This window comes from Pezoporus flaviventris, unplaced genomic scaffold (assembly GCF_033815535.1).
Source record: "Pezoporus flaviventris isolate CSIRO_AGI_PZ_B2104156 unplaced genomic scaffold, CSIRO_AGI_Pfla_v1 ptg000188l, whole genome shotgun sequence".
Taxonomy (NCBI): domain Eukaryota; kingdom Metazoa; phylum Chordata; class Aves; order Psittaciformes; family Psittacidae; genus Pezoporus; species Pezoporus flaviventris.
Genome location: NW_026892736.1, coordinates 2,768,482 through 2,794,176, shown reverse-complemented (window position 1 = coordinate 2,794,176; position 25,695 = coordinate 2,768,482). Strand labels below are relative to the sequence as shown.

Genomic DNA, 25,695 nt, shown 5'->3' with positions numbered 1-25,695 from the left:
GACCTTCAAGCCCATCCAGCTCCAACCCCTGCCACAGGCAGGGACCCCTTCCACTGGAGCAGCTTGCTCCAAGCCCCTGTGTCCAACCTGGCCTTGAGCACTGCCAGGGATGGGGCAGCCACAGCTTCTCCATTCAACCCCTTCCAATGTTCCCCCACCTTCCTTGTGTCCCATCCATCTCCCCTGTGGCAGGTTCAAGCCATCCCCCTTGGCCTGTCCCTACAGGCCCTTGTCCCAGGCCCCTCTCCAGCTTTCCTGCAGCCCTTTTAGGCACTGGAACTGCCCTAAGGTCTCCCCAGAGCCCTCCCTTTTACTGGTGCACGCTGGTTTTGCCCGCCTGGCTCAATGGAGCAGCACAGTCCCTGGTGGGACACCCTGCCCAGAAAGCCGGGGCCATGGGGATCCCGTGCGCTCCCATCAGCTTTCAGCATCTCCTTCCCCCCCAGTGGATGATGCTGTCATGGACAACGTCAGGCAGATCTTTGGCTTCGAGAGCAACAAGAAGAACCTGGTGGATCCCTTTGTGGAAGTCAGCTTTGCAGGCAAGACGGTGAGAGGCTGGAGCGGGGCTGGGATGGCAGATTTCCATAGGGAAACTTGGTCTCGGCATGGGGAAGTTTGGGTCATTTGCTTTGCTGATGTCCCCATGTCTGTGGCATGCTTGGAGCCGAGCGGTGGCGGTGGACAGGGTGTGCTGGGCTGTGTTGGAGTCATTTCTTCACTGGGCTCATAGAGGTGTTGCTGCATTAAGAATGGGGATGGAGGAGCTGAGCTGCTGGGAAGGGGAGAGAGCAGCAGCAGAGGGTTCTGCTGCTGCTTGGTGCTGTCTGAAGTGAGTGAAGGGCTGGCCCCGTGCCACCAAATGTCCCCCCATGACCAGCCAGGGTGTGGAGGTGGCTCTGGTGGCTTTGTAGAGCCCCATCCCACTCCTTTGCTGCTGTGACCTTCACTAAGCAACACGTCCATGAGCCACCGCTTGTCTTTTGAACCTCACTGAAGGCTGAAAGTCTCCTCTGCCCAAAGATCTTCCCCTGGTGACAGTGCCCGGGGATGGACAGAGCCTTGGGACATTGCCCTGAGCAACCACAGTGGGAAGGGTGTGGGTTCCGGTGGTCCCAAGGTGGGGAAGTTCCTTGAGCAGCCCACAGCATCCTCTGTGGCTGCACAGCGGGGTTTCCCCACGCGATGCAGAGCCCCCTGAGGCCCCCCATTGAATGGAGCCGGGGGTTTGGGGCACTGGGGACATTGCAGCTCCTGGCACGCACACATCCATGAGCAGCACTGACCTCCCATCCCCATCTCCACCCCCAGCTCTACTCGAGGATCCTGGAGAAGAACGCCAACCCGCAGTGGAACCAGTGCCTGACACTACCGGCAATGGTGAGCGCGGGTGTCCCGATGGTCCCTACCCACCCGGCCCCACCACCGCTCACTGCTCCTCTCCCTCTTCCCCCAGTTCCCTTCCATGTGTGAGAAGATGAGGATCCGGGTGACCGACTGGTGAGTGGGGATAGGAAAACCGAGCTGGAGGAGCGGGATGGGCAATGGGAGCCCCCACGGGCAGCCCCTCCTGGTCCGCGGTGCGATGGCATCACCGGTTGCGTTGCAGGGACCGTCTGACGCACAACGATGTCATCGGCACTGCCCACCTCTGCATGTCCAAGATCTCGGCCCCAGGAGGGGAGCTGGAGGGTAAGGGGGCGGCAGAAGGATGGGGTTTGGATGCATGGCCATGGAGGAGCACTGCATGCTCGTGGCTGGCGGTGTTGGCTTGGAGGACATCCCAACGCGATGGTCCCTGCCCTCTTAGTGGTGCTGGGGTGCTGGGGGTTGCTGCTGTGTTTTCTGCATGGACCTGGCCCCTCCTGGTTTGTGGTTCTGAAGATGTTCAGGTCCTGCCAGTGGTGCTGGGAGGGGGGGGGGTGCAGGACCACGGTGTGGGGGGGTTTTGCTTCCTCTTTGCTTTGAGGTGTGAATGTGGCTGCGCTCCCCTGTGGGGTTGTGACAGGTGCTGGAGTCACCAGTGCCAGAGATCACAGAATCACAACTGGGTTGGGAAAGCCCTTAAAGCTCACCCAGTCCAACCGTTCCCAGCACTGCCAAGGCCACCACTGCCCCATGGCACTGAGGCCTCGTCTCCACAAGTGTGAACACTTGGAGGGCCGGTGCCTGCAGGCCTGCCCTGGGCAGCCTGTTCCAATGCCTGAGCACCCTCTGGGGCAGGAATTGTTCCTCAGCTCCATCTAAACCTGCCCTGGGGCAGCTTGAGGCCGGTTCCTCTTGTCCCATCCCTTGTTCCTTGGGAGCAGAGCCCAGCCCCTCCTGGCTCCATCCTCCTCTCAGGCACTTGTAGGGAGCCATCAGGTCCCCCTGAGCCTTCTCTTCTCCATCTGAACCCTCCAGGTCCCTCAGCCCTTCCCCATCACCCCTGTGCTCCAGGCCCTGCATCAGCTCCATTGCCCTTCTCTGGCCCCTCTCCAGCCCCTCAAGGTCTCTCTTGTAGTGAGGGGCTCAGAGCTGAACACAGGATTCGAGGTGCAGCCTCCCCAGCGCCCAGTGCAGGGGCACAATCCCTGCCCTGGCCCTGCTGCCGCACTGGTGCTGATACAGGATGCCTGAAGATGCCACATCCCACCTGTGTGTGCCCCCACTTGTGGCTCCTCCTTAGGTGACATTTAGGGGATGTCAGAGGATGGGGTGAGGGCTCAGGTCCAGCTTGTGCTGAGGGGGTTGTTTCCAGTCCAGGGGCTTTCTGAAGTGAAGGACTAGCACAGAGGCACTAACCTGCATGAGCATCTCCTGCTGCTAACAACCTGCTGGCATCTGCCACCTCACTGGGACTCCTCTCACTCTGCTCCCTTTGCTTTGGGCATCTCTGAGACCCTGCAAAGCCCTGTCCCATCACGAGCATCCCCACTCTGCAGGGGCATGAGCCAAGACACAAGCATGGGGTGAAGCTGCAGCCACGTGTCCCACTGATGGCTGTGCATGCAGGCATGGAGCTGGGTGCAGCACGGTTCTTGTGAGTCCAGCCCCACTCTTCCCAGTTTCAATGCAGCTCCTGGGCTGATCTTGAGAGAGACAGAGAGGCCAGGAGGGAGGAAGAGGAGGTTCTGAGGGGTCTACCCAGGACCAGCACATCCCATCCTACCACTGAGACCTGCTTGGTACCCAGGATGGGCTGGGGAGCTGAGGCTGCATCCGGCCTTTGCAACACATGGAGCATCCTTCAGGGATGCTCAAATCCTCCTGTTTCACACCAGCCCTCCAGCTCTGGAAGGGTCACAGGGCTTTGTACCAACCTCCCCTTCCTCTCTCTGTCTGTCTCTGTTGGCACCAAAGCCCATGAGAACATCCACCCTCATCTCCCATACCCCTCCATCCCTCCTCCATGCTCCTCTGCTGCCTTTCCTGACCTCTCTCCCTTTCTTTGTGCCTCAGATGAGTTTCCTGCTCTCGCGAAGCCTCTGAAAGCCTCAGACCGTACGTCCCCCTTAGCCTCTGGGTTTGCAGTAGAGCTCGGTAATGGCTTTGGTTCAGGTGCCACCAGGGCTCTGGATGGAGTTAGTGGAGCATCGGCTGCATTGTGTCCGGGCACATGAATGGGGCGAGGGGGCAGCTCCAGCTCAGCCTCCTCCTGCCCTGTGGGAGCATGGAAAGGGCTCCACTGCTCTTCCCTAGAATCCCAGCCTGGGCTGGGTTGAAGGGACCTTAAAGCTCCTCCAGCTCCAACCCCTGCCACGGGCAGGGACCCCTTCCACTGGAGCAGCTTGCTCCAAGCCCCTGTGTCCAACCTGGCCTTGAGCACTGCCAGGGATGGGGCAGGCACATTCAACCCATTCCAGTGTCCCACCACCCTCACAGGGAAGAACTTCCTTGTATCCCATCCAGCTCTTCCCTCTTCCAGCTGGAAGCCCTCATCCCATCCCTACATCCCTTGTCCCAAGCCCCTCTCCAGCTTTCCTGCAGCCCCTTCAGGCACTGGAGCTGCTCTCAGGTCTCCCCTTCAGGAGCCTTCTCTTCTCCAGGCTGCCCCAGCCCAGCTCTCTCAGCCTGGCTCCAGAGCAGAGCTGCTCCAGCCCTCGCAGCAGCTCCATGGTTCTGGTGGCCTCCAGCCTCATGCACGCGGTCCCCGTGCAGCGCAGCCCCAGGGACTCATCCCCGCGGTGCTCAGGACTCTCTAACATCTCTTTCCCCGCAGTGGACGACGGCCTCGGGTTCCTGCCAACGTTTGGTCCCTGCTACATCAACCTCTACGGCAGCCCCCGGGAGTTCACCGGCTTCCCTGACCCGTATGAGACGCTCAACCTGGGCAAGGTGACCCCGGCTTCTCCCAGCACCACCTCAACTAAACCTCTGCTCCTGCTTGCCCAAAGCAGCCGCTTCTAACCCGGACTGGCTTTGTCGTGAGGAGCCTGCGCTGCGGTTCCTGCCCTGCCTCCTCCCGCTCTCCAAACACCTCCTGCCATTGCCCCAGCTCCGCCTCGGAAGCTCTTGCAGCAGCACCTTCCCTGGTCCTGCTCCTCTGCAGTGAAGCCCATTGAAGGCAAAGGCAGAGCTCGCCCATGGGCCGGGGACACCGGGGTCCTGACGCCTTGTCCCTGGTCTACCCCAAGGGCGAGGGCGTTGCGTATCGCGGCAGGATGCTGGTGGAGCTGGAGACCAAGCTGGTGGAGCACGTGGAGCAGAAGGTGGAGGACATCTCTGCGGATGACGTCCTGCGTGTGGAGGTAACGGGGCCCCTATGGGGTGTCTGGGGCCAGCCCCCCAGCAGCACGGTGTGGAAGGTGCTGGTTTGGTGGGTGATGTCCTGGTGGGCTCCTGGAGGGGTTCTCCTGCTGTGTTTCCACCTGAGCTGCTGCATGGTAGCGAGCAGACCGTGGTGAACAGCATCGTGGCCTCAGCATAAGGAGGACGTGGAGCTGTTGGAACAAGTCCAGAGGCCACGAGGGTGATCAGGGGCTGGAGCAGCTCCTGTATGGAGACAGGCTGAGAAAGTTGGTTCTGTTCAGCCTGGAGAAGCTGAGAGAGACCTCAGAGCAGCTTCCAGTGTCTGAAGGGGGCTACAAGGATGCTGGAGAGGGACTCTTCATCAGGGACTGTGGGGACAGGACAAGGGGTGATGGGTTCAAACTGAAACAGGGGAAGTTCAGGTTGGAGATAAGGCAGAAGCTCTTCCCTGTGAGGGTGCTGAGGCGCTGGCACAGGGTGCCCAGAGAAGCTGTGGCTGCCCCATCCCTGGCAGTGCTCAAGGCCAGGTTGGACACAGGGGCTTGGAGCAAGCTGCTCTAGTGGAAGGGGTCCCTGCCCGTGGCAGGGGTTGGAGCTGGAGGAGCTTTAAGGTCCCTTCAACCCAAACCATTCCATGATTCTCTGACTACCATGGAGGGGTTGGAGATGTTGGGGCTGTTCAGCCTGGAGAAGAGAAGCTGCATGGAGACAGAGCATCTTCCAGTATCTGAAGGGGCCCTGTAAGGATGCTGGGGAGGGACTCTTCATTAGGGACTGGTGTGATAGGACAAGGGGTAACGGGTTCAAACTGAAACAGGGGAAGTTTAGACTGGATATAAGGAAGAAGTTCTTTCCTGTGAGGGTGGTGAGGCACTGGAATGGGTTGCTCAGGGAGGTTGTGAATGCTCCATCCCTGGCAGTGTTCAAGGCCAGGTTGGACAGAGCCTTGGGTGCCATGGTTTAGTGTGAGGTGTCCCTGCCCATGGCAGGGGGTTGGAACTTGATGAGCTTCAGGTCCTTTCCAACCCAAACTATTCTGTGATTCTGTGTGTCTCAGCTCAGGCTCTATCACAGATATCTTGCTCCTTTTGCCCATGTTTCTTCACCTTTAAGCTGAATTTCCCAGGGGAAGTTCTACCCTTCTCCTCTGTCGGCTTCCTCCTGAACATCTCACCCCAAATTCCCTTTCTCCAACCTCTGTTTTCCTTCCTTCCCATAAACGTTTCCACCTTGGAGGCCTCACCGAGCTGCTGTGCACTGGGACAGCAGAGGCTGCGTGTGCTGGGGAGCCCGGTGGTGTCTCCTATGGCCACGGTCCTTTGCCTGTTGCAGAAGTACCTGCGCCGCCGGAAGTACTCCCTGTTCGCCGCCTTCTACTCGGCCACCATGCTGCAGGACGTGGATGATGCCATCCAGTTCGAGGTCAGCATCGGCAACTACGGCAACAAGTTCGACACCACGTGCCTGCCCCTGGCCTCCACCACGCAGTACAGCCGGGCTGTCTTCGATGGTGAGCAGCTCCGGGGTCACCAAGCGATGGGTGGGATGCGCAGGGAGGGTTTGGAGGCTCCATCCTTGGAGATACTCAACACCCAACTGGATGGCAGGGGTTGGAACTGGATGGTGTCAAGGTCCTTTCCAGCTCAAACCCTTCTGTGGTTCTGTGTGATCCTGGACACCCTGCTCAAGGTGATCCTGCCTGAGCATGGGCTGGATGGGATGGTCTCTTACCCGCCTCAACCGTGCTGTGATGGGGGAATATGTGGCTGGGGAGGAGTGGGGAATCCAGGATTACTTCTCTCAGTTCTTGAAGTGGTTCTTGGGCAGCATTCAGGCACTAACAGTGCCCATTTCTCTCTAAGGAAGAGGCACTGCTCTGGGGTGGCCTTTCCCTGGCTCCTGTGGGACTCTTGGTCTGGACTGAGATGTCCCCACTGCATCGGGGTTGTTCTGTTGGTTTCTGGCCTTGCTGCTCTGCAGGAGCTGCTGTAGCCATGGAGGTTGATGCAGATCAATTTGGACCTTGGGTTGCTTTGGGGAGCACAATTCCCATCCTCTTGCTCCAAAAGAGCTCCAAAGATGGGCTTCTATCCATGACAGATGGTGATGGGTGGGGAGCCCATCACCCCAGTACGAGGAGCTCACTCATGTGCTGTCTCCTCCAGGCTGTCAGTATTACTACCTGCCCTGGGGCAACGTGAAGCCCGTGGTGGTGCTGTCATCCTACTGGGAGGACATCAGCTATCGGACCGATGCCCAGAACCTGCTCCACCACGCAGCAGACAGGCTGGTGAGTGCTGTGGTAGCCGGGAGCATCATCACCTCCATTCTCCATCCTTCTTGAGGGGCTGAGGCCATCCCCAGGCTGGGTCAGGGCTGGGTTTGATGACTGTTGTGCTGTGGAGGGGGAATCTGTTGGTGTCCTGGGTGCTGTGCTCTGCCCATGGAGTGATGGAGGGGAAGGGACCACCCTTGTCTGCACTGGGGTGTGAGCACAGTGCTTTGCCTACTGATGTAGGTGCAGGAGGCAAAGACCTTCCTTCAGCTCCTGAGCTCTTGATGGGATTTCTTGCTGTTGTTTCCCTCTGGAGCTCCAACAGGAGCAAAACCAGAGGTGCAGAGCCCTGGTGGGACCCAGCCTGGGGTTTCCAATCATGGGAGCAGCTCCAGGCACTCACTGGGAGGGTCCATGGAGAGTGTGGAGCCTCCATCCTTGGAGATAGCACTCAACTGGATGTGGTCCTGGACAACCTGCTCAAGGTGGAGCAGGGATGGGGGGTTCCTTAGTTCCTCCTCTTCCCTCCCTATCATGCAGGAAGCAAACCTGGAGAAGGTCCACCTGGCTCTCAAGGCCAACCGCTCACCGAGTGAGCTGGATGCCCTGTGTGCCCAGCTGCTGGATGACACCATCGCTGACTGCAGGTACGTGCTGCCCCGTTTCAGCGTCAGCCTTAGCGTGGCATTTACTGCCCTTGGCTATCTAGGAAGGGACAAGGTCTTCCTTCCTCTCGGAAAACTGTGGGTCATTGGCCAATGTTGGCTTCAAAAGCTGCTGAGCCAAGGCATGGAGTTGAAATGGTGACATTCGAGCAGCACGGTGTGGGGCAGGAGCCCAGCCAGAGGGGTGGTGGGGTGAGGAGCACTGATGGGGCTTTCTGGTTGAGTCTTGTGTGCCCTGCACAGGAGGCACCCACGCAGAGGGGTGTTTGGCTGTTCATGGGTGCTGTGTGTCTGATGGCTGGAGCAGGAGATGGGGATGTTCAGCCTGGAGAAGAGAAAACTCCTTAAGGAGAGACCTGAGAGCAGCTCCAGTGCCTAAAGGGGCTCCAGGAAACCTGGAGAGGGGCTTGGGACAAGGGATGTAGGGCCAGGCCAAGGGGAATGGCTTTAACCTGCCAGAGGGGAGACTGAGATGAGCTCTTAGGCCCCTTCCAACCCAACCCAACCCAACCCAACCCAAACCCTTCTGTATTCTGTGATCTCTGCCCATCGCCACAGCCTGACCCTGCCGGACGTCCTGGCTAAGCCAGCCAGCACCCACCTGGACCAGAACCTGTACCGGTTCCGCAGCAGCAACCTGGAGCAGATGGTGAAGACCGCGCTGAAGCTCAAGCACGAGGACTCGAGCCTCTCGGCAGCCCTGGAGCAGGCAGAGGACTGGCTCTCCAGGCTGAAGGCCATGGCGGAGGAGGTAACGCTGCTGTGGTGGTGGCAGGAGCTGCTTTGCACCTTGCGGAGGGTCATGGGCTTCCCAAGCCCTCCATCACCATGGTGTAAGGGCAGGTTGGACGGGGCTTGGAGCAATCTGCTCTAGTGCAAGGTGTCCCTGCCTGTGGCAGGAGTTGGAGCTGGATGGTCCCTAGGGTCCCTTCCGACTCAAACCAGTTTGGGATTCTATGTTTCTATGTGAGCCAAGGCAAGTGACGTGGTGTGAACACAACAGGCAACACGTTTGGCCCCCAGTCATTGAGGTTTAACCTTGTTCATGGCACATCTTTACAGCATGGCCAGCAAACCCTCAACGAATGCTTTAGTGGAGGCCAGGGCTTGGGGAAACAGGAGGCTGCTCATCCCTGGCCAGACCCAGATGGGATCTGGAGCTGCTGAGCTGGGGTTTGGGTGGGCAGGTCTCACTCCATGGGCTTGGGTTGGCAGCAGGACTCGGGGCCTCCCTCATGCCCCCATGGCTGGTGCTCTAGATCACAGAATCATAGAATCATTAGGGTTGGAAAGGACCTTAAGATCATCAAGATCCAACCCCTCTGCCATGGGCAGGGACACCTCACACTAAACCATGGCACCCAAGGCTTCTTCCAACCTGGCCTTGAACACTGCCAGGGATGGAGCATTCACAACCTCCCTGGGCAACCCATTCCAGTGCCTCACCACCCTCACAGGAAAGAATTTCCTCCTTAGATCCTACCTAAACTTCCCCTGTTTCAGTTTGAACCCGTTACCCCTTTCCTATCACTACAGTCCCTAATGAAGAGTCCCTCCCCAGCATCCCTATAGCCCCCCTTCAGATACTGGAAGCTGCTCTGATGTCTCCACGCAGCTTCTCTTCTCCAGGCTGAACAGCCCCAACTTTCTTAGCCCGATCAGATCAGAGCCTTAGATCAGAGCCCCACTTGGACACGACGGCCTCTGTGTCTTCCAGCCCCAGAACAGCCTCCCCGACATCGTCATCTGGATGCTGCAGGGGGACAAGCGCGTGGCGTACGCCCGCGTGCCCGCCCATGAGGTCCTCTTCTCCAGGAACATCTCCAACTGCTGCGGCAAGAACTGCGGGAAGCTGCAGACCATCTTCCTGAAGGTACCCTCAGGGCTCTTGGGGTGTGCGCACCAGTGATGGATGGAACCCGTCCGTCCCTAAAACGGGAGGGAAAGCCAAGCAGGGAGGCCTGAAATCCCAGCTCAGCATCAACCCGTGAGCGTGTGGGGCTCCAAGGAAGCCCTAGACCCGGTTCTGACCCTCTGAAAGGAGGTTCCTGCATGGTAAATCCTGGTGGTGCTTCTGGCAGAGTCCAGCTCCTCTGCCATGGCCGTGCAGCAGATCCCTGTGGATAGCTCCGTATCATAGAGCCAGAATGGTTTGGGTTGGAAAGGACCTGAAGATCATCAAGTTCCAACCCCCAGATTTTCTGCATGTTCCAAGCATCGAACACGGGTGCTCTTTGTCCCAGATGGTGCTTTTTGAGACAAAACCTAGTTTCATTTTTAACTTTTTAATGTTTTTTGATGTCTTTGCACATTCCTGCCCCTCTGCCAGCCCAGGGATTCCAAGCTGAGGCCTCCTCTGCCAGGCTCTTACCCAGCTTCTTGCATCTCAAGCGATGGTTCTTTGCCCTTTCCCTCTGTGCCAGTTTGGGAGCAGGCAATCGGTGCTGAGCCAGCTCTGAAAACCCAAAGTGAAGTGAAATCAATGAAATAAACCCCCAAACCTCGCGCTGGCAGCAAAAGAACCAAAACACATTGGGTTTTCTTCTGTCCTTTAGCTCTGGATGGAAAACCAGCATCACTTGGAGGGGGAAAATAGTGACAGAAAACAGGGCAGCGAGACATCTCCCTCTTTATTCTGTGTGTTCTTGCTGAAGGTTGGAACTGGGTGATCTCAGGGTCCTTTCCAGCCGTTCTGTGATTCTAAGTACGTTGTTGGGCTCGGTGTCCTCACCCTGAGGAGCTTCGAATCTCCTCCCCAAAGCGCTCTTCATGCTGTTGACGTTGTCCCAGTTCCGGGGCTATGGGGGCTTTACTTCAGCCTCACATCCCGAGCATCCCCTGTTAATACCCTCCTCGGGGGTACTGATGTGGCTCTGCCTTTGGCAGTACCCCCAGGAGGAGGTGATGGGCCCGAAGATCCCGGCGCAGATCCGGGTGCAGCTCTGGTTCGGGCTCTCGGTGGATGAGAAGGAGTTTAACCAGTTCGCCGAGGGCAAGCTCTCCGTCTTTGCCGAAACAGTGAGCATCCAATGGGGACCACGAGGAAGGGTTTTCTTCTCCTTGGTGGGAGCATCGTCATCATCATGAGGGGATGGGGTGGGCTGGACCGTGGGTGATGCCACTGCTAAGTGAGGGTCACATCAGTCCCTACCAGTGGGGAGAAGAAAGAGCCAAAAGGCTGGGGAGAGGTTGGTGGCTTCACATCTCCTTCAATATGCTTTGAGGGGTAACCTGAGGGTGCCCATAGGGTCAGGGGGCTGGTGGGGGGGTTAGGCTCTTCCCAAGAGGTCTGTCCTCAGGTTGGGCTCTGCAGGAAGGAAGGGATTGCTCATGGGATGGGGCTTTGTGCCTCCGATGTGGCACCATCATCTGCCTTTGCTCCCCCAGTACGAGAACCAGACCAAGCTGGCGCTGGTGGGGAACTGGGGCACCACTGGCCTCACCTACCCCAAGTACTCGGATGTCACCGGCAAGATCAAGCTGCCCAAGGACAGCTTCCGCCCCTCCACAGGCTGGACCTGGGCTGGGGACTGGTTCATCTGCCCGGAGAAGACGTGAGTGATGGTGTTCTGTGAGGAGCAGAGCCTGACGGGCTGGCCTGGGCACCCCAAAGTGATGCTGAGCTGTGTGAGGTCACCCACAAAGCTGCATGGAGGCTTGGGGTGCCGTGGGGGTTCCTCATTGCCTTACCCCATCCTTGGGAGGCAGCAGCATTAGTGCAGGATGGATCATTGCTGAGTGACCATGGCACTCATGGTCACGGTTGCCCCAGCTCACTGGGGTGCCTGTGCAAACCCCACATTGAAGAGCTTTGGAGGTGGGATCCCTGTGGGGCACTGATGTGGGTGCTCAGCACAGCTCTGCAAGCTTCTTGCATTGGATCTAGTGGTGGGATTCACTGAGCTGAGGGGATGAGGTTCCATGGGAGCTCTGCTTGGGGTAGAAGAGGTTCAGGATGCAATAGGGGGTCGGACCCAGGGTCCCTGTGGGGCAGGGAGGGAGCTCCTGACGCTGTGCATCTCCCCGGGGTGCAGGTTGCTGCATGATGTAGATGCAGGGCACCTGAGCTTCGTGGAGGAGGTGTTCGAGAACCAGCTCCGGCTGCCTGGAGGCCAATGGATCCACATGACCGATGCCTACACTGATGTGGTAAGGGTGAAGTGGGCAGCTCGGGGGGGTCAGCAATGCGGGGTGCAGTGGTAGGAACCCCCATGGGATCAGGGCGTTGCTTGATGGAAAACATCCCTGTATCCCACAGAACGGGGAGAAGGTCCTGCATAAGGATGAGATCGAGTGTCCTCCGGGCTGGAAATGGGAAGATGTGGAGTGGGACACGGACCTCAACAGAGCTGTGGATGAGAAAGGTATCAGGATCAGTTCTGGGCACCCCTCCTGGTTTCATCCTCTTTGCCTGTTGTGGTGTTTCCTTCCACGGTCCCATCCAGCACCAGGGGATGGTAGCATCCCATCTGTGGCTGCCCTGATGGCTTCAGGAGCAGTCATCTCCCCCTCGCTCTGGCTCATTCTGGGGCTATGGGGTGGGCAGTTGCTGGGGTCCAGGCATCTCCCCTGGCTTTGGGTGAAAGAGGAATGGAAAGCATCAGTCAGAGAGCATCCGAGCGTGGGCACAAGGGCTGGGGCTGCTTGAGGAAGGAAGGGCACAGAGGAAAGTCCCCAAGCTGTGGCTCAGAGCCAAGGGCTGGTGGGACACCATGAACCCATCATCCGGGCATCCCCAGAGGCACACCTGCATTGAGCAGCAGCACAAGCAGGCCGTTGTCAAACTGGGAACGTGGGCTGCATCTGGACAAACCTTTGCTATCAAAGTTATTCCAGTCGGGATATGTCCAGATGTCCCTGCCCGTGGCAGAGGATTGGAACGGGATGAGTCCCTTCCATCCCAACCCGTTCCATGTGTGAGGAAGGTTCCTGATTGCAGGAAGTTTCTGGGGCTCATCTCTCACCTTCACCAGCTGCTTCCTTCTCCCCCAGGCTGGGAATACGGCATCACCATCCCTCCGGACCGCAAGCCCAAGGCCTGGGTGCCGGCAGAGAAGATGTACCACACCAACCGGCGCCGGCGCTGGGTGCGCCTGCGCCGCCGGGACCTGGCGCACATGGAGACCATGAGGAAGGTGGGATGGGGCCGTGGGAATGAGGCAGGGCCGTGTCCATACGGAGCTGCTTGGCCTTCTGCAGGGCCCCGCTGGGCTCTGGGTGGCCGGGCTCTCCCTGCCCTAGCAGGCAGCAGCCTCCGGTGTCCACCATGGGGGTCAGCACCTCCAAGAGGTGGAGCCCCCTCCAGGGGTGCTTGCTTGGGCTGTGGGGTGGGATGGGGACCTCCACCAGCGTAGGAGCAGGGAGAGATCCCCAGTGTGTCCCTGGTGCCGGTCCTGCTTCCCTCTAGGTGGTGCAATTGGGCTGTAAATGCCGCCGCAGAGTTGGGATATCTCCCCCCCCCCTCCCAAACCATTTCCCCAGGACACTGGTTCCCTTTCCAGTGGTTTTTCCATACAACAGAGGCTGGGAAGCACCGGGAGCCCCTGCCAGCCCGTTTGCCCAAGGGATGCAGGTGTCCCAGGGAGCTGACACAGCTCTGAGGAGATAAAGCCTCTATGGGCTTGTGATGGATGTCCCTCGGTGGCAGAGCTCTGGTGGCCCTGGGGGGGATCAGAGGTGGGAAAGATCAGAAGAGAAGGCTCCAGGGAGACCTTAGAGCAGCTCCAGTGCCTAAAGGGGCTGCAGGAAACCTGGAGAGGGGCTTGGGACAAGGGATGTAGGGACAGGCCAAGGGGAATGGCTTGAACCTGCCCGAGGGGAGACTGAGCTGAGCTCTTAGGCAGAAGCTCTTCCCTGTGAGGGTGCTGAGGCGCTGGCACAGGGTGCCCAGAGAAGCTGTGGCTGCCCCATCCCTGGCAGTGTTCAAGGCCAGGTTGGACACAGGGGCTTGGAGCAAGCTGCTCCAGTGGAAGGGGTCCCTGCCCGTGGCAGGGGTTGGGGCTGGAGGAGCTTTAAGGTCCCTTCAACCCAAACCATTTCAGGATTCTGCATTAAGGGTCTTTTCCAACCTAAGTGTTTCTTTTCCAAGCGGAATGGTTCTAAGGTGGAGATACAGAAGGAGGACAGGGGGTGGGACATCCCTAGCAGGCAACAGCTTGAAGAGGCTGCGCCAGGTTTGGGTGGGCTCAGTCTTACCCCTGGAGAGCCCCGTGCTCAAGTGCCTTTGCCCTTTGGCTGTGCCGGGGTCTCAGCGCTGTGAGCGCAGGGGGGCTGTGGGCAGGTGGGGCTGATCCCTGCGCTGATTCCCACCCTGTTCCCGGCAGCACAAGCAGGAGGAGCTGGAGGGCGAGGGCTGGGAATACGCCTCGCTCTTCGGCTGGCGCTTCCACCTCAAGCAGCGCCGCACCGACACCTTCCGCCGCCGCCGCTGGAGGCGCAGGATGGAGCCCCTGGAGCGCACCGGGGCTGCCGCCGTCTTCGCCTTGGAGGGGGCCCTGGTGTGTACCCACCTCCCCCCAGCTCCTGCGGATGGGATGGGGTGGGCCCCAGGGATGCCCGGATGGTCCCCAGGGATACTGGGATGGGATGGTCCCCAGGGACTGCTGGTACAATGGTCCCCAGGGATACTGGGATGGGATGATCCCCAGGGACTGCTGACACAATGGTACCCAGGGATGCTGGGATGGGATGGTCCCCAGGGACTGCTGACACAATGGTCCCCAGGGATACTGGGATGGGATGGTCCCCAGGGACTGCTGGTACAATGGTCCCCAGGGATACTGGGATGGGATGATCCCCAGGGACTACTGACACAATGGTACCCAGGGATACTGGGATGGGATGGTCCCCAGGGACTGCTGACACAATGGTACCCAGGGATACTGGGATGGGATGGTCCCCAGGGACTGCTGATACAATGGTCCCCAGGGATACTGGGATGGGATGGTCCCCAGGGACTGCTGGTACAATGGTCCCCAGGGATGCTGGGATGGGATGGTCCCCAGGGACTGCTGGTACAATGGTCCCCAGGGATACTGGGATGGGATGGTCCCCAGGGACTGCTGACACAATGGTACCCAGGGATACTGGGATGGGGTGGTCCCCAGGGACTGCTGACACAATGGTACCCAGGGATACTGGGATGGGGTGGTCCCCAGGGACTGCTGGTACAATGGTACCCAGGGATACTGGGATGGGGTGGTCCCCAGGTACTGCTGATACAATGGTACCCAGGGATACTGGGATGGGTTAGTCCCCAGGGATACCTGGATGGGATGGTCCCCAGGGACTACTGACACAATGGTACCCAGGGATACTGGGATGGGATGGTCCCCGGGGACTGCTGGTACAATGGTCCCCAGGGATACTGGGATGGGATGGTCCCCAGGGACTACTGACACAATGGTACCCAGGGATACTGGGATGGGATGGTCCCCAGGGACTGCTGGTACAATGGTCCCCAGGGATACTGGGATGGGATGGTCCCCAGGGACTGCTGGTACAATGGTCCCCAGGGATACTGGGATGGGATGATCCCCAGGGACTACTGACACAATGGTACCCAGGGATACTGGGATGGGATGGTCCCCAGGGACTGCTGATACAATGGTCCCCAGGGATACTGGGATGGGATGGTCCCCAGGGACTGCTGGTACAATGGTCCCCAGGGATGCTGGGATGGGATGGTCCCCAGGGACTGCTGGTACAATGGTCCCCAGGGATACTGGGATGGGGTGGTCCCCAGGGACTGCTGACACAATGGTACCCAGGGATACTGGGATGGGGTGGTCCCCAGGGACTGCTGGTACAATGGTACCCAGGGATACTGGGATGGGGTGGTCCCCAGGTACTGCTGATACAATGGTACCCAGGGATACTGGGATGGGTTAGTCCCCAGGGATACCTGGATGGGATGGTCCCCAGGGACTACTGACACAATGGTACCCAGGGATACTGGGATGGGATGGTCCCCAGGGACTGCTGGTACAATGGTCCCCAGGGATACTGGGATGGGATGGTCCCCAGGGACTACTGACACAATGGTACCCAGGGATACTGGGATGGGATGGTCCCCAGGGACTACTGATACAATGGTCCCCAGGGATACTGGGATGGGATGGTTCCCAGGGACTGCTGACAAAATGGTCCCCAGGGATACTCGGATGGGATGGTCCCCAGGGATTTTGGATGGGATGGTCCCCCAGGGGGCCCTGATAAGATGTTCACCAGGGACACCTGGAGGGGATGGTCCCCCAGGGAGCCCATATGGGATAGTCCCAGGGATCCCAGATAAGATGGTTCCCAGGGACCCCAAAGCCCATTGTCTGCCCATTGCTATCTGCTGCCTGCGCCGCTCTTTGCTTAGCCAATATTCTGGCTTTCTTAATTCCCTGGATTTCATAATCCTTTGCCTTTTCCAATAACTTAATGTGAATCAACCATAGCACAAAGCCCCTATTATGGGATTTCTTATCCCCCCCCGCACCTCCATTGGCTTTATTTCCTCCTCCTCTGCTCTGCCTTTCAACCCTGTCCAGTGTTTGAACCCAGCAGCTCCTTTGGGACACAAGCAGCTCCATGGTGTTCACAGGCATCAGCTTGTGCTTGCCCCATAGATGGGGGTCCCAGCAGCTGCCCACCCCCAGGGCTGTCAGTGGGATCCCATCTTCTCCCCTTTCCCCCTGAGGTCCGTTGATGGGATCTTCAGCCAGATGCTTCCTCCCTTTGCATCTCAGCAGGGAATATCAGGGAGGATTTAGCTGGAAAACCCTATAACGTGGGGTGTGTGTCCATGCACATCCATGGGGCGGTGCTGGGTCCCTCCATGCCCATCCCTGGCTCTGGAATTGGATGCAGGGTTCTGATGGAGCTGTTTGGTCTCTGCTTGATCACACACTTCACCTACAAAACGGGCCTGTGGGTTGGATGCTGATGGACCCATCCGGGGTCCGCCATGTGCTGGGGGTACCAGGGGATGTGGGGGAGACCCAAGGGAGGGAAATCCCTTCCCTATGTGTGGGGCAGAAGCTGAAGCAAAGGGGAAGAGGAGGACAAGCCCCATTAAAGCCATGTGGCACCGGTGCTTTGCTCCTGGTGGTGCCGATGTGGTGCCAGGGGGGTCCTGGTTGCTTTGAACATCCCCTGGTGTCACTGGTGAGCCACTGAGACGAGGCCTCAGCGCCATGGGTTAGTGGTGGCCTTGGCAGTGATGGGAACGGTTGGACCTCTTGGTTCCTCTCTGCTTTCCTGGGGCTGAAGAGCCTGAGGGTCCCCCGATGGGCTTCCAGGAGGCACCGGGAGACCCACGTCCTCTTGGACACCCCTGCGGATGCTACCCCGCAGTACCCATCGCTGACCGTGCCTTGTTTCCTCCTGCAGGGGGGAGTGACAGACGACAAGAGCGATGATGGCAAATCCATCTCCACCCTCAGTTTTGGTGTCAACAGACCCACCATTTCCTGCATATTTGACTGTAAGGCCCCAGGGGATGGAGGGCAGGGCGATGTTCCCCTGCGCTGAGGTCCCCATAGCTCAGTGTTCCCATCCGCTTCCTCTCACCCACCTCGAGTGCGGGAGGGTGGGGAAGGATGGGGCATGGTTTGTCCTGCTGGGAGCATCAACATGCTCAGGGCTTGATGCTCCCTTGGGAAGCCATAGGGAGGATTAAGCCAACCTCAGACATGAGCCTGGGGCTGGTTAGAGCCCACTGGTGAACGCTCCATCCCTGGTGCTGTTCAAGGCCAGGTTGGACAGAGCCTTGGGTGACCTGGTTTAGTGTGAAACAACCCAACCCATTCTGGGGTTCTATTCCCCTGGTGCCCTGCATTGCTCCATAGGGAACCAGACATGGGAACAAAATGCATCTCTGAGGTGCTTCTCCTTCGTCTCTGCAGGTGGGAACAGGTACCACCTCCGCTGCTACATGTACCAGGCACGGGACCTGATCGCCATGGACAAGGACAGCTTCTCGGGTAAGCCCAGATGCTGCCCTCCACTGATTGTGCTTGTAATGAGTGTGGTAACGAACGCTGGGGGTGCCAGAGGGGAGACTGAGATGAGCTCTCAGGCAGAAGCTCTTCCCTGTGAGGGTGCTGAGGCGCTGGCACAGGGTGCCCAGAGAAGCTGTGGCTGCCCCATCCCTGGCAGTGCTCAAGGCCAGGTTGGACACAGGGGCTTGGAGCAAGCTGCTCCAGTGGAAGGGGTCCCTGCCCGTGGGACTGGAGGAGCTTTAAGGTCCCTTCCACCCCAAACCACTCTGTTCCTATGATGCACTGATGTGTAACGAGCAGTGCTCCGCAGCCAAGCAGCAGAGGACGTTGGCACGAGGCTTTCCCAAGCCTGGGAGCTTGAATTCCCATCAGCCAAAACACATCAGTTTCAAGAGCTCTCACCTGAGAGGCCAACAGAACCCGGCAGTTACCCAGGGCAGGCCTGAGGCAGAGCTGCTTGCTTTGCTCATCGCTCCTTCTCCCTGACCCAAGGTGACGCTGGGTGGCAGGAGGTGACGCTGGATGGCAGGAGGTGATGCTGGGTGGCAGGAGGTGATGCTGGGTGGCAGGAGGTGATGCTGGATGGCAGGAGGTGATGCTGGATGGCAGGAGGTGATGCTGGGTGGCAGGAGGTGACGCTGGGTGGCAGGAGGTGACGCTGGGTGGCAGGAGGTGACGCTGGGTGGCAGGAGGTGATGCTGGATGGCAGGAGGTGATGCTGGATGGCAGGAGGTGATGCTGGGTGGCAGGAGTTGAAGCTGGGTGGCAGGAGGTGATGCTGGATGGCAGGAGGTGACGCTGGATGGCAGGAGGTGATGCTGGATGGCAGGAGGTGACGCTGGATGGCAGGAGGTGATGCTGGGTGGCAGGAGTTGAAGCTGGGTGGCAGGAGGTGATGCTGGATGGCAGGAGGTGATGCTGGATGGCAGGAGGTGACGCTGGGTGACAGGAGTTGAAGCTGGGTGGCAGGAGGTGACGCTGGGTGGCAGGAGGTGACGCTGGGTGGCAGGAGGTGATGCTGGATGGCAGGAGGTGGCGCTGGATGGCAGGAGGTGATGCTGGGTGGCAGGAGGTGACGCTGGGTGACAGGAGGTGACACTGGGTGGCAGGAGGTGACGCTGGGTAGCAGGAGGTGACGCTGGGTGGCAGGAGGTGATGCTGGGTAGCAGGAGGTGATGCTGGGTAGCACGGTTGGGTAGCAGACAGCTCCAGAGCAGAGGGCAGTGGTGTTTATAGTGGCACATTGCCCCAGACCACCCCCATGTGCAGCAGCATCACAGGGAGGGCTCTGGGCTGGTGTGAAGGTGATGGAGCACAGGGGGGAACCTCCATGAGATGTGCTCAGAGGTGGGAATTGGGACCTCGGAGCAGACGGGCGCCTTCTTCTCCAGCATCCTCCTGATGTCTGTGGTTGGATTTATGTGCCCTCAGCATCCGGGTGCTTGAATCCTTGCAGGGAATGGGGGCAGCAGCCTCCTGGGTGTGGGGGATGCAGATGGGATTTGTCCTGTGGTTTGGGGCGGGCTGGAGAAGAGAACCCCCTTTTATTAGGAATGAAAGAACTGATTGAAAATGCAGTTGGGAAGGAGCGTACCCAACGGTGGCTGATCCATAAACCAGTTTGGGCTTGTTTGCATGGCTGAACATTCAGTGGAGTTGCTGCTCCTCTGCTCTCCATCCTGGGAATGTTGCAATGGGGCTGGGGGTTTCCTTGATGGAAAACGGGGCATCCTTCAGACTGGGCTGTAAGAAATGCCCCTTCATGGATAAAAGCACGGTCACAGGTGGAGAAGAGGGTGTCCTGGGTGTTCTTTGGGCTTTCCGTGGGGCAGCTTTCCATGTGCTGCTGCTCAGCACGTCCCCAGCACAGCTTCAGGCACTTCTGGACCTGCAATCCCTGGGCTGCTGTGCTCGGGATGTGCTGTGCTCGTGGGTTCTGGCTTAGGAACTGAGGTCACAGTAAGATGGGGTTTATCTGTTGGGCAGCTCTCGGGGTGCTGGGAGGTGTTTGGGTGTCAGGGGGGTGGGTTTGGAATCATCCTGTTTCAGCAGAGGCTGGAGCGCGGCTGTGGATGTGCCAGGAATGGTCCCTTTGTGTTTGAGCCGGAGGGTCCCACATCCCTTCCCCATCCCACTCAGTGGTCCCCATTAGTGGTCTGGGATGTCCTTTTGAGGTGGGAAAGCAGGACAGTGGGGGTGTTGTTGTCTACCCCTGAGCTGGTGCTGGAGCTGGGGCAGTGCAGAAAGACCCCATCATAGAATCACGGAATGGTTTGGGTTGGAAAGGACCTTAAGGTCATTCAATTCCAGCCCCTGGCCATGAGCAGGGACACCTCACACTAGCTCATGTCACCCAAGGCTCTGTCCAAGCTGGCCTTGTTCTGGGATGGGGCCATGTCTCGGATGTGAGCAGGTCCTAGGGCAGGTATCCATGGAGCATCCACCCTCCTCTGCACTGATGCATCCAGCTTCCCTCCAAGGTGTCCCTGACCATCTGCATGAGGATTTGCACTGGGAGTGGGCACCAGTGATGGATCTCAAACAGGATACAGGGACAGTGTGGGGACCCACAGTGAAGAATAGCCCATGGGGACCGTTGGGCATCACCCTGCTGGGCACCAGCACCGCAGTCCCGAGGAGCTCCTGCTTCCCATTGAAGGAGAGGGCCTTGGGGTGGTCAGAAATGCCCTAGGGAGGTGCAGAGCACCCCAACGCTCCCCAGTGTCTGTGCCCCGTCCCCTCTGCACCTCCACAAAGGGCTGGTTGTTGGGAGCGGGGGGACCGGGGTGATCCCACGGCTGCGATCAGTGGAGCAGGGAGGGGAGTCCCTTCCCTTGGAAGAAGCCAGCCAAGGACAACACGAGCAACACGGTGCCACAATGTGTAATTGTGATCTCCGGTGCCTTAACAAAGCATAAAGGAGTTCATTAAGGGGGCTCTACACAGTTCTACAAACAAACCTTCTGTGCACGGCAGGGGCTGAACAAAGAGGCTTTATGGAGGCCTCCTTTAAAAGAAGAAGGGGGGGGGGGGGAGGAAGGCAAAAATTCCACATCCAAATCCCTGGTTTTCTTGTTTATTGTAATGCGTTTTGCTTTGCTCTGCCTGGAAGGACGCGTGTCAGTGGGGAAGGTTCTTCCCAGTGTGAACAGTGCTCCCTGCAGCCCCCACCTGGAGCATCAGCCTCCTGAAACACATCTGCTGCAGGGCCAGATGCCCAGGAAGGGAATACATCCCCCTGGATCTCCTTTATCCTGGGGAGAGGGGAGGGATGCGCATGGGATGCATCCCTGCTCAGCCAGCATCCCAAATGGGTTTGGGCTGAAAGGACCTTAAAGCTCCTCCAGCCCCAACCCCTGCCACGGGCAGGGACCCCTTCCACTGGAGCAGCTTGCTCCAAGGCCCTGTGTCCAACCTGCCCTTGGACACCTCCAGGCCGGGTTGGATGGGGCTTGGAGCTCCAAGGGTTGCATGTGTAGGGTCTGCAATGCTCCTGGCCACCGGCAGGGCTCTTGGAACTGGTTTTGGGTTGTTCTGGGTGGTACCCATCTGGGTGCTGCTGGACCCCAAACACTGGTTTGGGGTATCCGTGTGTCGTGCTGGGTGCCACGTGCTGCCTGTGTCCTTCCATAAAGGCCAATGATGCCTCCATTCATTGTGGAGGTTGGGCTTTGCAGGCAACCAGAGCTCAGGGGTTCCCCTGGACCAGTCGGATGGGATGCTGCAGTTGTGGAGGTCTCATCCCTGCCAAGGACCTGTAGGTGCTATCAGGTTATGAAGGGTGTCCAGTCTCAATGGGGCCTTACAACGTGATCCCATGGCATGTTTCAAACACTTCACCCAGCCTTGGCCCCTTGTGAGGGGTAATTCCATAGGATGAGACTCTTCAGCTTCAGTTTTATGGTTGGCTTGGTGGAACCTGCAGAACCCCAAGTGTGAGTGCAGGTGGGCAGGGGGGGACTGCGCCTCCTCCCCTAATGCAAGAACTGGGGGTGCTCAGGGAGTGATGATGGAGGGAGCTGGGTACCGCAGAGCTCCATGAGGGGCTGGTCCTTCACACAGATCTGAGACCTCACCAGGGGATGCAGTGGGTTCAGGCAGGAGAAGGCCATGGAAGACACCCCCTGGAGGGGTCCATAGAGACATCAAATCCAGCTTGGGAAGTACCGGAGCTGGGAATACCTGATGTGTAGGGATAAGTGTTGGAGAACTTGGCCTCATCCCCTTCTCAGTTGGAGTTGCCTGGGCCATGATGGGAATGTCATTGCTGTCCCTAGGAGACCCCCAGATCCTGTTCTCAGCCCTTCAATGACCACAGATTGCTTTCTCCTCCCTGGTGGCTCCAGTTCATCCTTTGCCTCTTGTCCTACATCCCTTGCAGATCCTTACGCCATCGTCTCCTTCCTCCACCAAAGCCAGAAGACAGTGGTGATCAAGAACACCTTGAACCCCACCTGGGACCAGACTCTCATCTTCTATGAGATCGAGATCTTTGGGGACCCCCAGAACGTGGCTGAGTCCCCTCCCAACATCGTGGTGGAACTTTATGACCAAGACACCTACGTAAGTGTGTTGGCATGAGCTGGACTTCACGGTGTGAGTGCGCTGGGGTGGATGGGACAAACGTGTCACCATTCCTGCCCTCTGGAATGCAGTGTAGCACCTCTGGGTGGCTCAGGCACCGAGCTGGACACTCAGAAGACGTCTCTGCTAGTGATGTCCTTGGTGGCCTTGCTTTAGTCACCGAAGCTGCATCTATGCAGAGTGGCCAAGCTGACCATGTTTCCTTGTGGGAGAAGCTTGGGATGAGGTGTAAAGTGGTCATGCAAGTAGGGGACCAGGCACTGTGGTTTGCTCAGCTGCCCAAAGGTATCCAAAGTGCCTCGTAGTGATGGCATCTGGGGGGTGCCAAGATAACCCCACATGCAGTGGTGTGTGCAGTTCTGGTGTTCCCAACGCAAGAGGGACATGGAGCTGCTGGAGCGAGGCCAGAGGAGGCCATGGAGCTGCTGCGAGGGCTGGAGCAGCTCTGCTCTGGAGCCAGGCTGAGAGAGCTGGGCTGGGGCAGCCTGGAGAAGAGAAGGCTCCTGAAGGGGAGACCTGAGAGCAGCTCCAGTGCCTGAAGGGGCTGCAGGAAAGCTGGAGAGGGGCTTGGGACAAGGGATGTAGGGCCAGGCCAAGGGGAATGGCTTGAACCTGCCAGGGGTTTGGGACTGGATGATCTTCAGGTCCCTTCCACCCCAACCCGTGGCTCTCAGCAGCCTCCTGTGCCTGCTTCCTTCCAGGGCGCAGATGAGTTCATGGGGCGCTGCATTTGCCAGCCCAGCGCCTCCCGCTCCCCGCGCCTCTCCTGGTACCCTGTCCTCAAGGCGAACAGGAACGTCGGGGAGCTGCTGGCTGCCTTCGAGCTGATTCAGAGGGAGAAGGTGAGCTCCCATCCACCGGCACCCACTTTGCAGCACCCAGTGCCTGCGGCTGCCCTTTGCTCACCGTTGGTGCCTGCAGGGGGTTTGGGAGCCACAGCGGGTCGTTGTTCTTGCAGCGCGCAGTGCTGGCCATCCATGTAAGGAGACACGGAGGAGGATGCTCTTCCGAGCCAGCCTGGGTGGGGGAGACTCCTCATCATGCCTCGCGTGCCCTCATGTGCTTCCCCACCTCCCTGTCACCTGCATGCGCCAGCCCTTTGCCTCTTCGATCTCCGCCTTTCCACTGGGCACAGTGCCTGGCTGCAGCCCAGATGTGCCTCTGTGCCAGGGAAAAGGGATACATTGGGATGCTAAACTCCCTGTCCCATTCCTCCCTCCCAGGGAGGTGTTAATTGGCAATGAGGGTCCCACAGCTCCCTCCTTGGTCTCTCTGATGTCGCAGCTCTGCTGCTGGAGGGATGCTGTGCGTGATGCTGCTGCATCTGCAGGGGTGGATGTGCTGGGTTGAAGCCTTGATGCACCACTGAGGGGCTGCTGGATGGGCATCGGGGGGTGTCTGCTGTGGGGTGGGGCACAGAATCATCTGCAAGAGGCCTCTTCTTCCTCCTTACCCCTCAGAAGATACTGAACTGGGTGGGGAAGACCTTGGGGGTCCTCTAAAGGCTGTGTCTGATCCGGGCAGAAGGCACCCGGGTGGATTTCATTTCATTCTGCCTACAGGAAAGCTGGAGAGGGGCTTGGGACAAGGGCCTGTAGGGCCAGGCCGAGGGGAATGGCTTGAACCTGCCCGAGGGGAGACTGAGCTGAGCTCTTAGGCAGAAGCTCTTCCCTGGGAGGGTGCTGAGGCGCTGGCACAGGGTGCCCAGAGAAGCTGTGGCTGCCCCATCCCTGGCAGTGCTCAAGGCCAGGTTGGACACAGGGGCTTGGAGCAAGCTGCTCCAGTGGAAGGGGTCCCTGCCTGTGGCTGGGGTTGGGGCTGGAGGAGCTTTAAGGTCCCTTCCAACCCAAACCAGTCTGGGAGAGCTGATGTTTCCATGTTGGACAGAGCTGAGTCACCCCGTGTGTGAATGGAAACCCTGTGTTTTCTCTCCACAGCCGGCTGTGCACCACATCCCTGGCTTCGAGGTAATGCCCATCTCCTGTCTGCAGGCTCTGCACCCCTCAACCCATCCCCTCCCCTGCCCCTGCCGGCTCCCAGCTCCATCAGTTCTCTGTTTGCAGCCCTCATCCATCCATCCTGTCTTAGGGACTTCCCTTGGGATGAAGGAATTCCCATGTAGAGATGCCAGTTTCCTTCAGGTGATGGTAGAGAGCTGCAGTGGGGGGGCAGCTCGCTTCTGATCCATGAGACAGGGTAAATGTGTCCCACCCCAGATATAACTCCTTAGGTGTCAACACACAACTGCCTTCCCACCCTGGGATCATGTCAGCATTCCCATCGCAAGGGCTGTGCTTCCCAACAGCTCCAGCGTGTGTCTGAGCACAGGCATGAACTGATGCTGGGCTGTAAATGGGTTTAAGCCACCTGCACTGGTTTCTTCTCAAACCTCAGGGTGTTTGGTGTGCAGGAGCTTGGAAAGCATCCTTTGGTATTCAGTTATCAGCTACAGTTACAGGCCTTAGGATGGAGTGTGGATAGGAGCTGCTCTAATGCTTTACTCTGCTTCTCCTCTCCAGAATGAGCTCTCCTCCACCCTGGATGAGGTGAGTCTACAAGCTTTACTTGTCTCTTCTGCTCTGAGCTTGTTGAGATTGTGTCTCCATGGGGCAGCCTCTGCTTTTCACATGGGTCAAGCCAAGAGCATGAGGCTTTAGTAGCATGAGTGATCACCAGCAGGACAGGGCAGGTGGGCTCCATGCCCAGCCCAGGAGCATTTAACCTCTGTGGGACGCGTGTGCATGAGGTTTCCTGGTGTTCAACCCTTCCAAACCAAGCATGCAAGAGCCAAAGTGCCGGGCTGGCCTTTGGCTGGACCCCAGACAAAATGCCAGTTGAAGTTTGTGGCTTTCCATGGGGAATTCGCCAGGAATTGGGGTGTTTGTGGGACTGTTGCAGCTGCTCTGAAGGAAATGCTCCCATCAGCATCATGAGACACTGCTTGGGCAACCTGTCAGAGCTGCTTCCCAGACCTTGTGCATCCATAGAGCAGGTCATGGGCTGAACCAAGCCGTGTCTGGGTAAGCTGGGAACTGAACTAGGGGTACATCTATGTGAGTGTTGGCTTGCTCCTAGGATCCAGTTAGCCCCAGGGTGTGGGAGACGAGCAGGGAGGGATGTGAGGCATGCACAGAGCCTGGCCACAATTCCGTGGGGAGCTGGATGGGATAACCACGCTTCGGCAGGACGGGTTTCTTCCACCCAAGCAGCATTTCCTGATGCTGTGGGGCTCACCTCTGTGTTCCCTATGGGCTGAGGTGGATGAGCTCAGGTAATCATAACCATCTCTCTGCTCTTTCTCCTCCGTTGCTTGTCACTGCCATTTCCGGATGGGGCCCTGCACAGCTCTGCACCCCTGCCTTGTTCTCCGAGGGGCTCCTCCAATGGGTACCTTCCATGTCCTCTCCTCTCCTCCTCTGCCCTTGCCCACAGACCAAGCAAAGTCCCGACA

General features: G+C 58.6%; 1 protein-coding gene across 1 annotated transcript in view; it reads left to right on the top strand.

Annotated features, from left to right (window-relative positions):
• DYSF (dysferlin) overlaps nucleotides 1-25,695 on the top strand; it is an 87,793-nt gene that overhangs the window by 15,308 nt on the left and 46,790 nt on the right. Inside the window, 24 exon segments of the mRNA XM_061441091.1 lie at nucleotides 447-550; nucleotides 1,312-1,380; nucleotides 1,457-1,500; nucleotides 1,610-1,692; nucleotides 3,442-3,483; nucleotides 4,202-4,317; nucleotides 4,617-4,730; nucleotides 6,064-6,241; nucleotides 6,897-7,021; nucleotides 7,547-7,653; nucleotides 8,230-8,422; nucleotides 9,389-9,544; nucleotides 10,558-10,689; nucleotides 11,059-11,225; nucleotides 11,706-11,820; nucleotides 11,930-12,035; nucleotides 12,664-12,806; nucleotides 13,995-14,168; nucleotides 17,050-17,143; nucleotides 17,565-17,642; nucleotides 22,042-22,223; nucleotides 22,946-23,086; nucleotides 24,182-24,211; nucleotides 24,764-24,790. Of these exon segments, the coding sequence (XP_061297075.1) occupies nucleotides 447-550; nucleotides 1,312-1,380; nucleotides 1,457-1,500; nucleotides 1,610-1,692; nucleotides 3,442-3,483; nucleotides 4,202-4,317; nucleotides 4,617-4,730; nucleotides 6,064-6,241; nucleotides 6,897-7,021; nucleotides 7,547-7,653; nucleotides 8,230-8,422; nucleotides 9,389-9,544; nucleotides 10,558-10,689; nucleotides 11,059-11,225; nucleotides 11,706-11,820; nucleotides 11,930-12,035; nucleotides 12,664-12,806; nucleotides 13,995-14,168; nucleotides 17,050-17,143; nucleotides 17,565-17,642; nucleotides 22,042-22,223; nucleotides 22,946-23,086; nucleotides 24,182-24,211; nucleotides 24,764-24,790 (2,720 nt within the window).